This window comes from Fulmarus glacialis, unplaced genomic scaffold, assembly GCF_000690835.1.
Source record: "Fulmarus glacialis isolate BGI_N327 unplaced genomic scaffold, ASM69083v1 scaffold2497, whole genome shotgun sequence".
Classification (NCBI taxonomy): domain Eukaryota; kingdom Metazoa; phylum Chordata; class Aves; order Procellariiformes; family Procellariidae; genus Fulmarus; species Fulmarus glacialis.
Window position 1 is genome coordinate 1 of NW_009223633.1, and position 10,903 is coordinate 10,903.

Here is a 10,903-nt window from a genome sequence, read left to right on the forward strand (position 1 = left end):
CCCGACAAAATGGCCGCCGCCCAGCACAGCGGAGAACCCTCACGGCCTCCTTTACCCCTCACCCCCCACTTTATATCTCCGCGGGCCTCGCCACAGTCGGTGATTTTCCAGCTTTGCGTCTCTCTCGTGGCAGAGCTGACAGAAAACACCACCATGATGATGATGATTATTATTATTATTATTATTATTAATTATTTTTGAAGTGGGGGTTGTTTTGAACAAAAGTGAGGTGTTATGTAGCCAGAGACCATACAGGCTTGGCCCCTCCTCACATGCCTCAGAGTCTGAGTGAAGCCAATTGAGGTGAAATTGGGAGCTGATGAAGACTTGCAGCTGAGATGTGGAAGGAAGGCAAGGGAATGGCCACAGCCCATGGGTAGGGAGGGTCTGCCTCCATTTGTAATGCAAGGACCTAATCAAGGGCTAAACAGGAGCAGGGTGGGAGTAAGTGCTAAGACCACATCTGAATCAGGGGCTCTAGGCATGAGGGTGAGGAGAGGGCCTGTGTTAGCACGCATTGGTGTACACCGCTGAGGGGAAGGGATAGAAATGCTATAGCTAATAGTGCTTAGGGGACAGAGCTACCCTTGATGGCCTGGTCTAAATGGCAACCTTGCTCTGTGGATGCAAGGTATCGTGCACTCCCTACTGTCATGGTTGTCCTTTTGGGGTAGGAGACAAGCACAGGAGGAGCTGTGCCACAGGCCCTAAGGTGTGTGGTCTAATGGAGAAAGGGTTCAGGTCCCACTCCCCCCAGTTGCAGCAGGAGTTTCAGTTTTTGGTGTTTGCCTCTGAGATGGCAAGCAAGCATCTCCTGCTCTGTGGGGTAAGGAGTAACTCCAACTAGGGTGAGCAGAGTCTGCCAAAGAAGAGGATGGTTTGTGATTTGTTGTGTCTGATGAAGAAGAGAAAAGGGTGGTCAGCTTTAAAAGTCATTGTTGGTGCTTTTGATCTCAGCACCAGGGCACCTGTGGCAGCTGCTGCCTCAGTACCTTCTTCATTGACCTCTACAAAAGCTTTGTGAATAACTTTTGAGATGAAAAGATCCTTCTTTACTGACATCCCTGTGAAATCAGCCTGAACCGGGTCAAAAGCATTTCGTATCCCCATGCTGCTCAAAGTGGATTTAAGGTTGTAATTCTCTTCCAGCTTCAACTTGGGCAGGTACAGATCCACTTCAGCTTTCATCATATTGGCTGATTTGGTCCATTCAGCCAATTTCTCATAGGTCAGCTCTCTTTCCACCTACAATGAGTTGAGAAAGAATATAGTTGGAAGGACAGAGACAAGACATGCACACACCAGTGTCTTAATGCTCATCAAGAACAGGTAGAACAAAGCCTAGCTACCGGCAGTGGGTACAGCTGAAACATGCGCCATATTCATAGGGCATGATCCTGCAAAGTGGTGAGTGACTTATACTGCTGTTTATTTTCTTAAAGGTGGTGAAGTATAGGCCTGAACTCTCAGAGTAGTTCATTTTTTTCACGCTTTTTTGCAATGCGTGACTCATAATGATATTAATCGGCACTTGCTATGTGTGTACATGGATAGCTTTTCCCTTAGTAGTGGTAAATAAGTGGAACACATGGGACTTCAGGTATAAATAAAAAGATGTTTGCCCTGATCTGTTTAGAATCTGAAACTGATCCTGGTGTGGTCATGAGTGGCTGTTGATACCTTGTGGGTTACTTAGTTTGAGAAACCTCACCACAAAATATCAGGTGCAAATCCGGACTGCAAATGACATAAAAATGAATTAATACAGCCTTCAGGAGAAGATAACTCTAGGTGATTCAGATTTGGTCCTCGCTTTCTTTGGCTATTTTGGCAATAGAAAAGAGGGCACAAAATAGGCTAAGACAGTTGTGTGGACATAGTTTTTAGATGTATCCCTAAGTAAAATACTATGTTTGCAATGTTATCAGATGCCCTGAATTCTAAGCTGAGAAATCATGGCATTACAGTTTATGAAACAAAGTATGCACACATCACAACCTATTCTACCGTGATTTTGAAGCTCGTTCTTCCTCACTCTTTTCATCTGTTTCTGTTACTGTCTCATAGTGTATGTGATGCAACAACAGTAGGTCAGTGTTACCAGCTCTAGACCAGTAGTGTTATCATTGATGTCATCTGGTAGGAGAACGAACATGCTGAGTTCATTTTCCATATATGGCAGCTCAATGATTTTGAATTTCATGGTTGTTTCGTGGAGTATCAGAAATGTATCTCTCAGAAACATCATCTGTACTGGTTTAGTCTTGGTCTGTGAAAAAATTCAGACATAAAAAATAGTGTTACTTCATTCCTTAAAATGGATAAAGGTTACTTGCGTCATTGAACTGAAACCAAAAATTTGTAAACAAATACAAGACTCAGCAGCATTTGGATACTCAGTACTCTTTCCTTTGGACAGTATCACATATACCCCCCTTTCAAAGTCATTGGGATCTTTAGAAAAAATCAGCATAGGCACTTACGGTATCTACCTGCTAACTGAATTACATGTAATATATTTCTCTTTTTAAAATAAAGGAGTTAGCTTTGATAAGCAAGTAATTACTGTAAGTACTACCAGGTACTACATTTTTGGAGTGAGGACCTTGGTTGGGGGGAAAAAATGTTTACTTGCCTCCCCTGGATGCCATCAACTCTTTTGCCTATTTTATACTTTCAGGCAATACTGCTTGTCTCTCTTTGCCTCTGAACCATATTTTCTGTGACCTGTGTTGACTTTTGTCTTCCCCAAACCATAGAGGAACGGATTACCAAATGACATTGGATTACCCAATAGTCTTCTGAACTCCTATGCTGTATTATGTTCACAGAGCTTTTACTAGTATATCCACTCTCTCCTATACCTTTGAGTTACATTTGAGTGAAAAAGTTTATGTTTGCAGGCTTTGTATCAGGTACCCCGTGAATTAAACCCTCTCTGTGCACCAATGTATTGGGTTTAGGTGGCAAGGTTTTGATAGCGGGGGGGCTGCAGGGATGGCTTCTGTGAGGAGACATCAGAAACTGCCTCCATGTCAGGCAGAGCCATTTCCAGCCAGCTCCAAGATGGACCCGCCACTGGCCAAAGCTGAGCCAGTCAGTGACATTGGTAGCGCCTCTGTGGTAGCATGTTTAAGAAAGGGTAAACAGTGCTGCGCAACAGTAGCAGGGAGAGGGGAGTAAGAAAATGTGAGAGAAACAACTCTGCAGACACCAAGGTCAGCGAAGAAGGAGGGGAGGAGGTGCTCCAGGCACCGGAGCAGAGATTCCCCTGCAGTCCCTGGTGAAGACTATGGTGGTGCAGATATCCACCCTGCAGTCCATGGAGGACCCCGTGCTGGAACAGGTGGATGTGCCCTGAAGGAAGCTGCAACCCATGGAGAGCCCATGGAGGAGCAGGTTCCTGGCAGGACCTGTGACCCCGCGGGGGACCCACGCTGGAGCAGTCCATTCCTGAAGGACTGCACCCCATGGTAAGGACGCATGCTAGAGCAGTTCTTGAAGAACTGCAGCCCGTGGGAAGGACCCACGTTGGACATGAGGGACTGTATCCCATGAGTGGGACCCCATACTGGAGCAGGGGAAAAGCGTGAGGAGGAAGGAGCGGCAGAGACAAAGTGTATGAACTGACCACAACCCACATTCCCCACCCCCCTGCGCTGCTTTCAGGGATAGCTAGAAGAGTTGGGAGTGAAGCTGAGCCTGGGAAGAAGGGGGGGTGGGCGGAAGGTGTTTTATATTTGGTCTTGTTTCTCATTATCCTACTCTGATTAATTGGCAATAAATTAAATTAATTTCCCTAAGTCGAGTCTGTTTTGCCCATGATGGTAATTGGTAAATGATCTCCCTGTCCTTATCTCGACCCATGAGCTTTTCATCCTATTTTTCTCCCCCTGTCCTGTTGGGAAGAGGGAGTGATAACAGCAGCTTGGTGGGCACCTGGCAGCCAGCCAAAGTCAGCCCACCACAACCATGTACCGTGACAGATCCTAAAACTGCACATGTAGCGTAGGTTTCAGATATAGAGTCACAACCTTGACACAATCACTTCACATTGCCTGGCATACAAAAGGTATTTGCACGCGTAATCTATGTCAAACAAGATACATGCTTCCATTGACAAATAATTCTGCTTGCCTTTGACGCAGTCCAAAAATATGCATGCAGTCAGCTACTGTGAATCGTCAGCGCGTGATCATTTAAATACTGTTAGCTCGATAACGTGCTCTCAGTGCATACTGAATACATCATCCTCACGCACTTGGCTAAAATGAAAAACGCCCATGAAAATTCCTTCTGAGGTTTTACGTAACACGCAGGGTGCATGAGGAAAGAACAGTTGGTTCAGTTTCCTTGAACTCAAGAGCATAGACTGTGTCTCAAAAGCAGAATAGAGATGTAGGTGTGTAAGAATTGCTCTCAAAAGCAATTCAGTCCCTTTTGAAAATGGGACCTTGGTACTTACGGAAATTTCCTCTTGTCCTTAAGCTATTTAACCACGGTATTCTCAAGTATTTTGATACTGAAAAGCTATTAATTAAAGTGAAAATCGGAGTCTCATGGATATGCATAAATAAGATAATGCTGACTTATTTTCACGATTGCCGTTCTTACTGAGTTTATACCATGTACCCAGCTATGAGTAGTGTTGCAGTGGCGTATGAAATGCAGGTGAAATATTTAGAGGTTTCTTGCTCTTCAGTAATAGACATATTGACATATGACAATAGACATATAGACAAGGAATTTACCTTGCTCAGTCTGAAGGGAGTCTCAGAAGTATTTTTCTCCAGAAATTTCTTTTCCCAGTTTCCTTTGAAATAAATGGCATTTACCAAGACCAATACAGTGCGAGAATTGAGAGATCCTGCAGGCAGCAGATCCTGGATTTTCCCTTCAAAATCAGACAAATAGGACTGTTATTCCAGTGTGACTGTGTAACTCACCAATTTTAATTGTGCCTACCCATCTAGCAAAAATGTTTGGATTTGGGAGATTTTTTTACTGTACATTTTTCACGGTATACATATGGTAAAAATGGCTTTTGAAGTATCTCTGTATCTTTCTTTTTTTTTTAAATATATATATTTATTGCAATTTTGGTAGTAAATGGCATTGGAAAGTGGGTAAAGTGGAATAGCTTAGATGTTCTGTGAAGTTGGTTGCAAGCAGCTGAAGAATGCAGAAGTAAAACCCTCCCTAATCAGAGTGGAGCCACTCAGTATCTACCTGTGCCTCCCTCTGAACAGAAATAATTCAGAAGAGACTATGGCATGAAGAATCAAGGGAGAGACCTTGTAAGGAGCAGCAGTTAGGTTTGGAGAGAGGCATTCCTCAAGCCATTTAACTGCACTTTGCTCCTGACCTCCCCTTTCCATCTTTTATGGATCCCTGGCTGCAAGAGCAATAAATGTGGAAATACAAATGAAAGTGAGACAAGAAAAAAGCCATCAAAGTGATACTTACTCTCAGTTTCATTTTCAACCCACGTATTGATCAGTGCTCTGGCTTGTTCTGCAGCTCTCTTAAAGTTTACAGCTTGTGGCTTTGCATTGTAATAGCTTGTAATGAGCTGTAAGAATTTCTGAAAGATAGAATTGGAAAATGTATGCTTATTTAGTTAAATTTGAGTTACAAAAATGTTAGAAATAATCACTTCAACAGAGTATACAATCTGCTAATACATAATTGAAGAAAATATGATTTGTTTGAAGTGGGGTAACCCTTAACATAAGTTCTGATACATTCTATGCTAAATATTAAGTAAGGACTGATCAAACTTCAGTCTCAAGGAAACTGATACTTCATATTTTTGTGTTTGAAATCCAAAGTGCAAATTGTAATTTTGAAATATCCCATGAAACAAACATTCTTCACAATTTTTTTTAGTTTCTCAAAATGACATTTTATATAATTTAAATACTTTTTTCCTGCTTTGTGATGTAGAGTTCGGTACAAGAGGGAAGAATAGTCTCATATAAAGTTGAAACAAGTCTTTTAGTTTGCTTCAGAGGAGAGGAACCTGCCAAAAGTTTGTGAGGACAATAGAGAATCAGAAATAAAGGGAACATTCTGGTAGAAAAAAGTCATGGCAGAAAAGCAGAATTAACGTTTGCATTGCTGTCTGCTGTGAAACAGTTCATGGAAATTCCCATCAGAAAATTCTCTAGGTTTTCTGTAAAGCATAGGTACATGAGATTATGGAGAAAATGAGTAATAAGCATTCAGAAGAACAAATTACTTATTACTCAGGAGATCAAAACAAACTCCAAGATCAAAGAACAGTAATCTTATTTAAAACCACCTTCCAAGAAATTGTAAGATGATTAATACAATGTCAGTTTTTAAAAAGATTTCAAAGATACAGGTAATTACAAACTCATGAGTCTGTATGGGGCTAATTAATAGAATAGGTCTAGTGGGCGTATGGATAAACATGACGTATTGGAGGAGTGCCAACAGCAATTTGTAGTAGGAAGTCCTAAATCACGAATCTGTTGGAGTTTTTTGAAGGTGTCAGAAAGCATATGAGTAAGAAGGTTGAGCCATTACAGTCTATTTGGATTACCAAAAGGCATTTCGTAAGACTTCTCAAAAAAGGCTGAGCATCCGTGGGACTGCAGAGATAGGTCTTGTTTGTTTAAACAACTGGAAACCAAGAGTAGGAGGAAATAGTGTTCACAGTGAAGGGTTATTACTACTGGACTACTGCAGGGATCTATGCTAAAATATTTATTCTGTAAAATACAGGTCTAAATATTTGCATTAAAATATATATATTAAAACATTTATAAATGATCCAGTGAAGGGTGCACTACAGAGAGTGATCATTACTGTTCAGGAATGAGGTGTTGAAGCTATGATGGACAGCTGCATGAAAAAAATCTGCCCAATAGTGGCCAAAAAGGCAAATACAATTTTAAGAGTTACAAAGAAAGGAGTAGGCAACAAAAGAGAGAATATTAGAATGCCACTGTGTAAAGCTATGGTGTGCCCATTGTCTGAATTGTCTATGCAGCTCTGGCCTCCCCAGTCTCAGAAATGCTAGAGTATAAAAGGTAGAGAGGCAGGGGACGAGGATGACCAGAGATATGGAGAAGCGTCCTTTGGAGGAAAAACGAACCAATAATGATGCCAACAGATAGCAGGCTCAAAAAACACAGGCGCTTCCTACAGTGTGTAGTTCAGCTGTGGAACTCCTGGTGCTGAGGGTTGGGATAGATTCAAAAGGCAAGTCTGCAAATTCATGAAAGAACGGCTCATCAAGGTCTATTAAGTAGACATGCCCTCTGGTTCAGGAAGTCCCTGAGCTGCAGTTGGCTTGGTGACCAGAGCAGATTCTGGAGAAGCATCACTACACAGCATGCCTTGTTCCCATACACTTCCTAAACTGTTGACCACTGTTGGAGACAAACGGACCTCTTGCCTGTGGAAGGCTAGCCCCCTATGGCTGTCCTCATGCTCTCACTGAAACCACAGTGCTATGATTTGGAAAATTTTTGTCATCTCTGTTGACAATCCCTCTTAATGTCAAAATATTCTTGAGTAAAAATGTTCAACTCACGGGCAGTAACGGGTAGGTCTTTTCCTCATACAGTCGGTTGGCACTCTTCAGCAAGTAGGTGCTTCTGGGTTTGTTGATGGCAGAGAGGAGCTCTTTGAAGCCAGAGTGGATGTTTTCAGCTTGCTTGTGCTCAGGATCCTTGGAAAGAGACACCAATTAATACAGAATATTTTTTTTCTGTCTGAAGTGTTGCACCTGCTGTGGTTATTTAAAATGCCCAGGTCGTTTTAATTAAAAAGGAATTTCAGGGGATGGAGCTCTTTTTTGAGTGTGTTGCATGTTTGCAGCATTATGTATAACTGGACTGTTTTCTGTCTGTAGGGTGATGATCTGCTTCTGCAGCGCTGTGTAGGCCTTTGGGGACATCAGCTGATGGTGCACTTAGGAAGTTGAATCTCCTCATTTCAGTCACGGTCAGGCCTAATTTTCAGTGTGACAGGGACGCATCAAGGCAGCCTTGTGGCTTTTGAGGAGGTGCTCTGTTCTGACAGACGCTAATGTCAGGGCATGGACTTACCAACTATGCAGATTTTCTCTGTTTCACATGAATTTTGCTGTCGCTGCTTGGCTTTTGGAGAGAGCTTGTCCTGGATGTCAGTGTTGATGGTTTTAGGGAGCTGAGCTTGCTTGCTAGCTGTTGCCAGCTGTTGCTTCACCAATGGAGGAACAAGCTGCTACCTGTCAGCTGCTCCCCTCCAGCTGCTTGGGTGCATTCTCTTCCTCCATGTCATATACCTTGCCCTGCACTTGAGACACTGAGAGTCTGTGCCACTGACTCATGGTGACTTGTCATAAGGTTGGTCAGGTGGCATTCCTTGCTCTGGTCTTTTCTCACTCATGCTGACATGGGCTGCTAGGAAGGACACTTGGGAAAGAATTCGGTAGCCAGAGGACACAGGATAGGAGAGATTGGGTTTTGCAAGGGGATGGGAACAGACTGAAGAGGTAATGGAGGGAAATGTCTGAAGGACCAAATTAGGCAGACTTTGCTACAACTCAGAAAGTCAGTGAGTTGCGAAAATGAATGTGGATGTAATGATTCATCTTGAAGATTCATCCCCCGCCACCTGGGGAGAGAATGATATAACCTCCTCCCCCCTTTTATTTCCAGTTTGTCTAATCTAGTTTCTTTGAGCTTTCTTTTAGTTTCTATGCTGAAGAAACATGGCTTGTTTGAGATTGCAAGCCTTTCAGTGCTTAGGGAGTTCATTTGATGAAAAAGATCTGGGCAGTTCCTCCTGGTGGCAAGTCTCCGGGGAGCTGATGAACAAGGGTGAATCAGCATGTGTTAGCTTTAAGGGGAATTTTGTTTGCCTGATGCTTCCATGCATGAAAAAGGTGGAAGGGAGTTGATTGCATAAGGCTGGAGTCAGGTGTGAATGCAGTAGTTGTTTTTCACTACAGAAGAAAACCCTGAAGCGGATAAGAGATAGAATTTTCCTAAGCAGATTAGGACAATTGATTTGTTGATATTGCCACAGACCAGCTAAAACCAAGTAACACAGGACCAATCAGAATGCTGTTAGTGTCTCAGTTCTGCGTTTGAAGGGCTGAGTTCATGAGTTTTATGGTAACGATACCTGGTTGTTCGCTTTTTCTCTTTCTATATATAGTTCTTACTGAAGTGAGGCAGTAGATATGGACTGAAGACAAGCAAATATTAGAAGGCTAAAGCAGGAGTTGTGATGAACTATCCCTTTCTCAGATATTTTTTTCTCTGAGTCTTTTGTTGTAATAAATACCATCTTTCTTTTCTTTGGTCTCCCCAGAGAAGGCCTTGTTGTCTCAGATGAACCTTCTTCTCCTGCAGTCTGGTTAAAACGAAGAACCTGTGATGATGATAAATGTTTGGTTTTTGAACATAAATGTGCCCAAAGGTTATGTAATTATGTTAGTTTTCTATGTAATTCACCAGTCATGCCCAATGACAGTTAATCTATTAAAAGTTACTGGGGACAGGATCTTACTCTTGATTTAGTCTCTATAACTGTATCATTACTATAAAGATTTTAGTTACATTTACTGCTTAATGGTAGATCAATATTATAGCTCAAATATGAATTTATTTAGATAAATGGTCAGTTCATGCTTGGCTACAAGGCATTTATTTTCAGATCATGGCCAAGCACAACAAAGAGCATAGTGCACTTCAGAGTCTTACTACCAGCACAGAAATGTAAAATTATACATTTAATGTGTTTAAGTAAATGCATATAACCTAAAACAAGACTGAAAAATTCTGCAAAAGCAGGCATAAGTGAAATCATATTTTCAGTACGAGTATGTCTCCATTATTCGTGGGAGGATTACCTTATTTATGGACTAACTAATTTATGTCACAAGCAAAGGTATTTGTACTATTTGTACTGCCCCTGTGCAGCCCCACACGTGTTTGGGAGAGCTTACTAACTTTAGTATGCAGTATGAGAAAGCAGATACACTGCTTCCAGAACCAGCTGGGGTCTAGAAGCAGTGGTTTTATCTCTGGCACTCCTTTTTCTAGATTATCTTATCTCCATATTAATTTTGCTGATAAAGCTGTCTCTTTATTACTCTTTGAGCATTATATCAGGTGAATTATTCAGTTCAAAAGGCAATTAAAATAGAAGGTAGAGTTCCACGCAAGACCAGCAGTAGTCTCTAATGTCAATAACTTCCCTCTGGCAGACTACTTGCAATGCTCGGGGAACTGTAAGTGTAAGCTAAATATAGGAGTAGTGCAGAGCAGGGAGATCTTGGAAATAACGTAGAAGAACAGTGACCTGCAGGACTGCTGCCAGCGTGAGTGGGGTTATTTCCTGTACCCAGCATTATGGCAGGTCACTGTTCTCCCATGTTGTTCCTTTCTGTTCCCCATAGGCAGAAGAATAATGCAATTTATGTGGGAACCACCTGTAAGGTGATATACTGCTAATTTCAGAGCTTACCTCAGCCATCTGGGTTGCAGTGTCACCTTTTGCACCCAGGTAGACCATGGCGAGAGCAGTGGCAATACTCCAAGGAGAAAAGAAAATGTTCTGGCCTTTGGAAGTTTCATTCAGCTTTTTGTAAAGGTCCAGAGTGAAGCTGTTAGTTGACGCTGAGAGAGACTCCATTGATACAGCCTGAGACAAATGAGTGTCAGAGAGAGGTGATGACTGCTTCTTCACTTCTTTTAAAAAGTACAAAGCTGCTAGTGGGAGATTGCCTGCACCCTCTCAAAGACAGAGTGAGGGTGTTCCTGTAATGGGTAAAATACTGCACAGAGACCAAGTACAGTCAGGTAGTAGGTCTCTTTTTTAAGACCTGCATTATTTCTCCCTTCCCCATCACTCCTCAACGTCCTCAGCTTTTTTATTT

General features: G+C 42.1%; 1 protein-coding gene across 2 annotated transcripts; it reads right to left on the reverse strand.

Moving 5' to 3' along the window:
- Window positions 1-843: 843 nt before the first annotated feature.
- Window positions 844-10,659, reverse strand: LOC104079713 (heterochromatin-associated protein MENT-like). Of its 2 annotated transcripts, XM_009581842.1 has the most exons (7): window positions 10,492-10,659; window positions 9,307-9,393; window positions 7,565-7,702; window positions 5,467-5,584; window positions 4,752-4,894; window positions 2,102-2,269; window positions 844-1,245 (listed from the first exon to the last, which is right to left on the reverse strand). In XM_009581842.1, exons 1-7 carry the CDS (start codon window positions 10,657-10,659, stop codon window positions 844-846), a joined length of 1,224 nt encoding a protein of 407 aa, XP_009580137.1. The 2 variants fall into 2 exon arrangements, with proteins under 2 accessions (XP_009580137.1, XP_009580138.1); XM_009581843.1 differs by lacking the exon at window positions 9,307-9,393 and having other exon boundaries at window positions 7,565-7,683; window positions 10,473-10,659.
- Window positions 10,660-10,903: the final 244 nt, after the last annotated feature.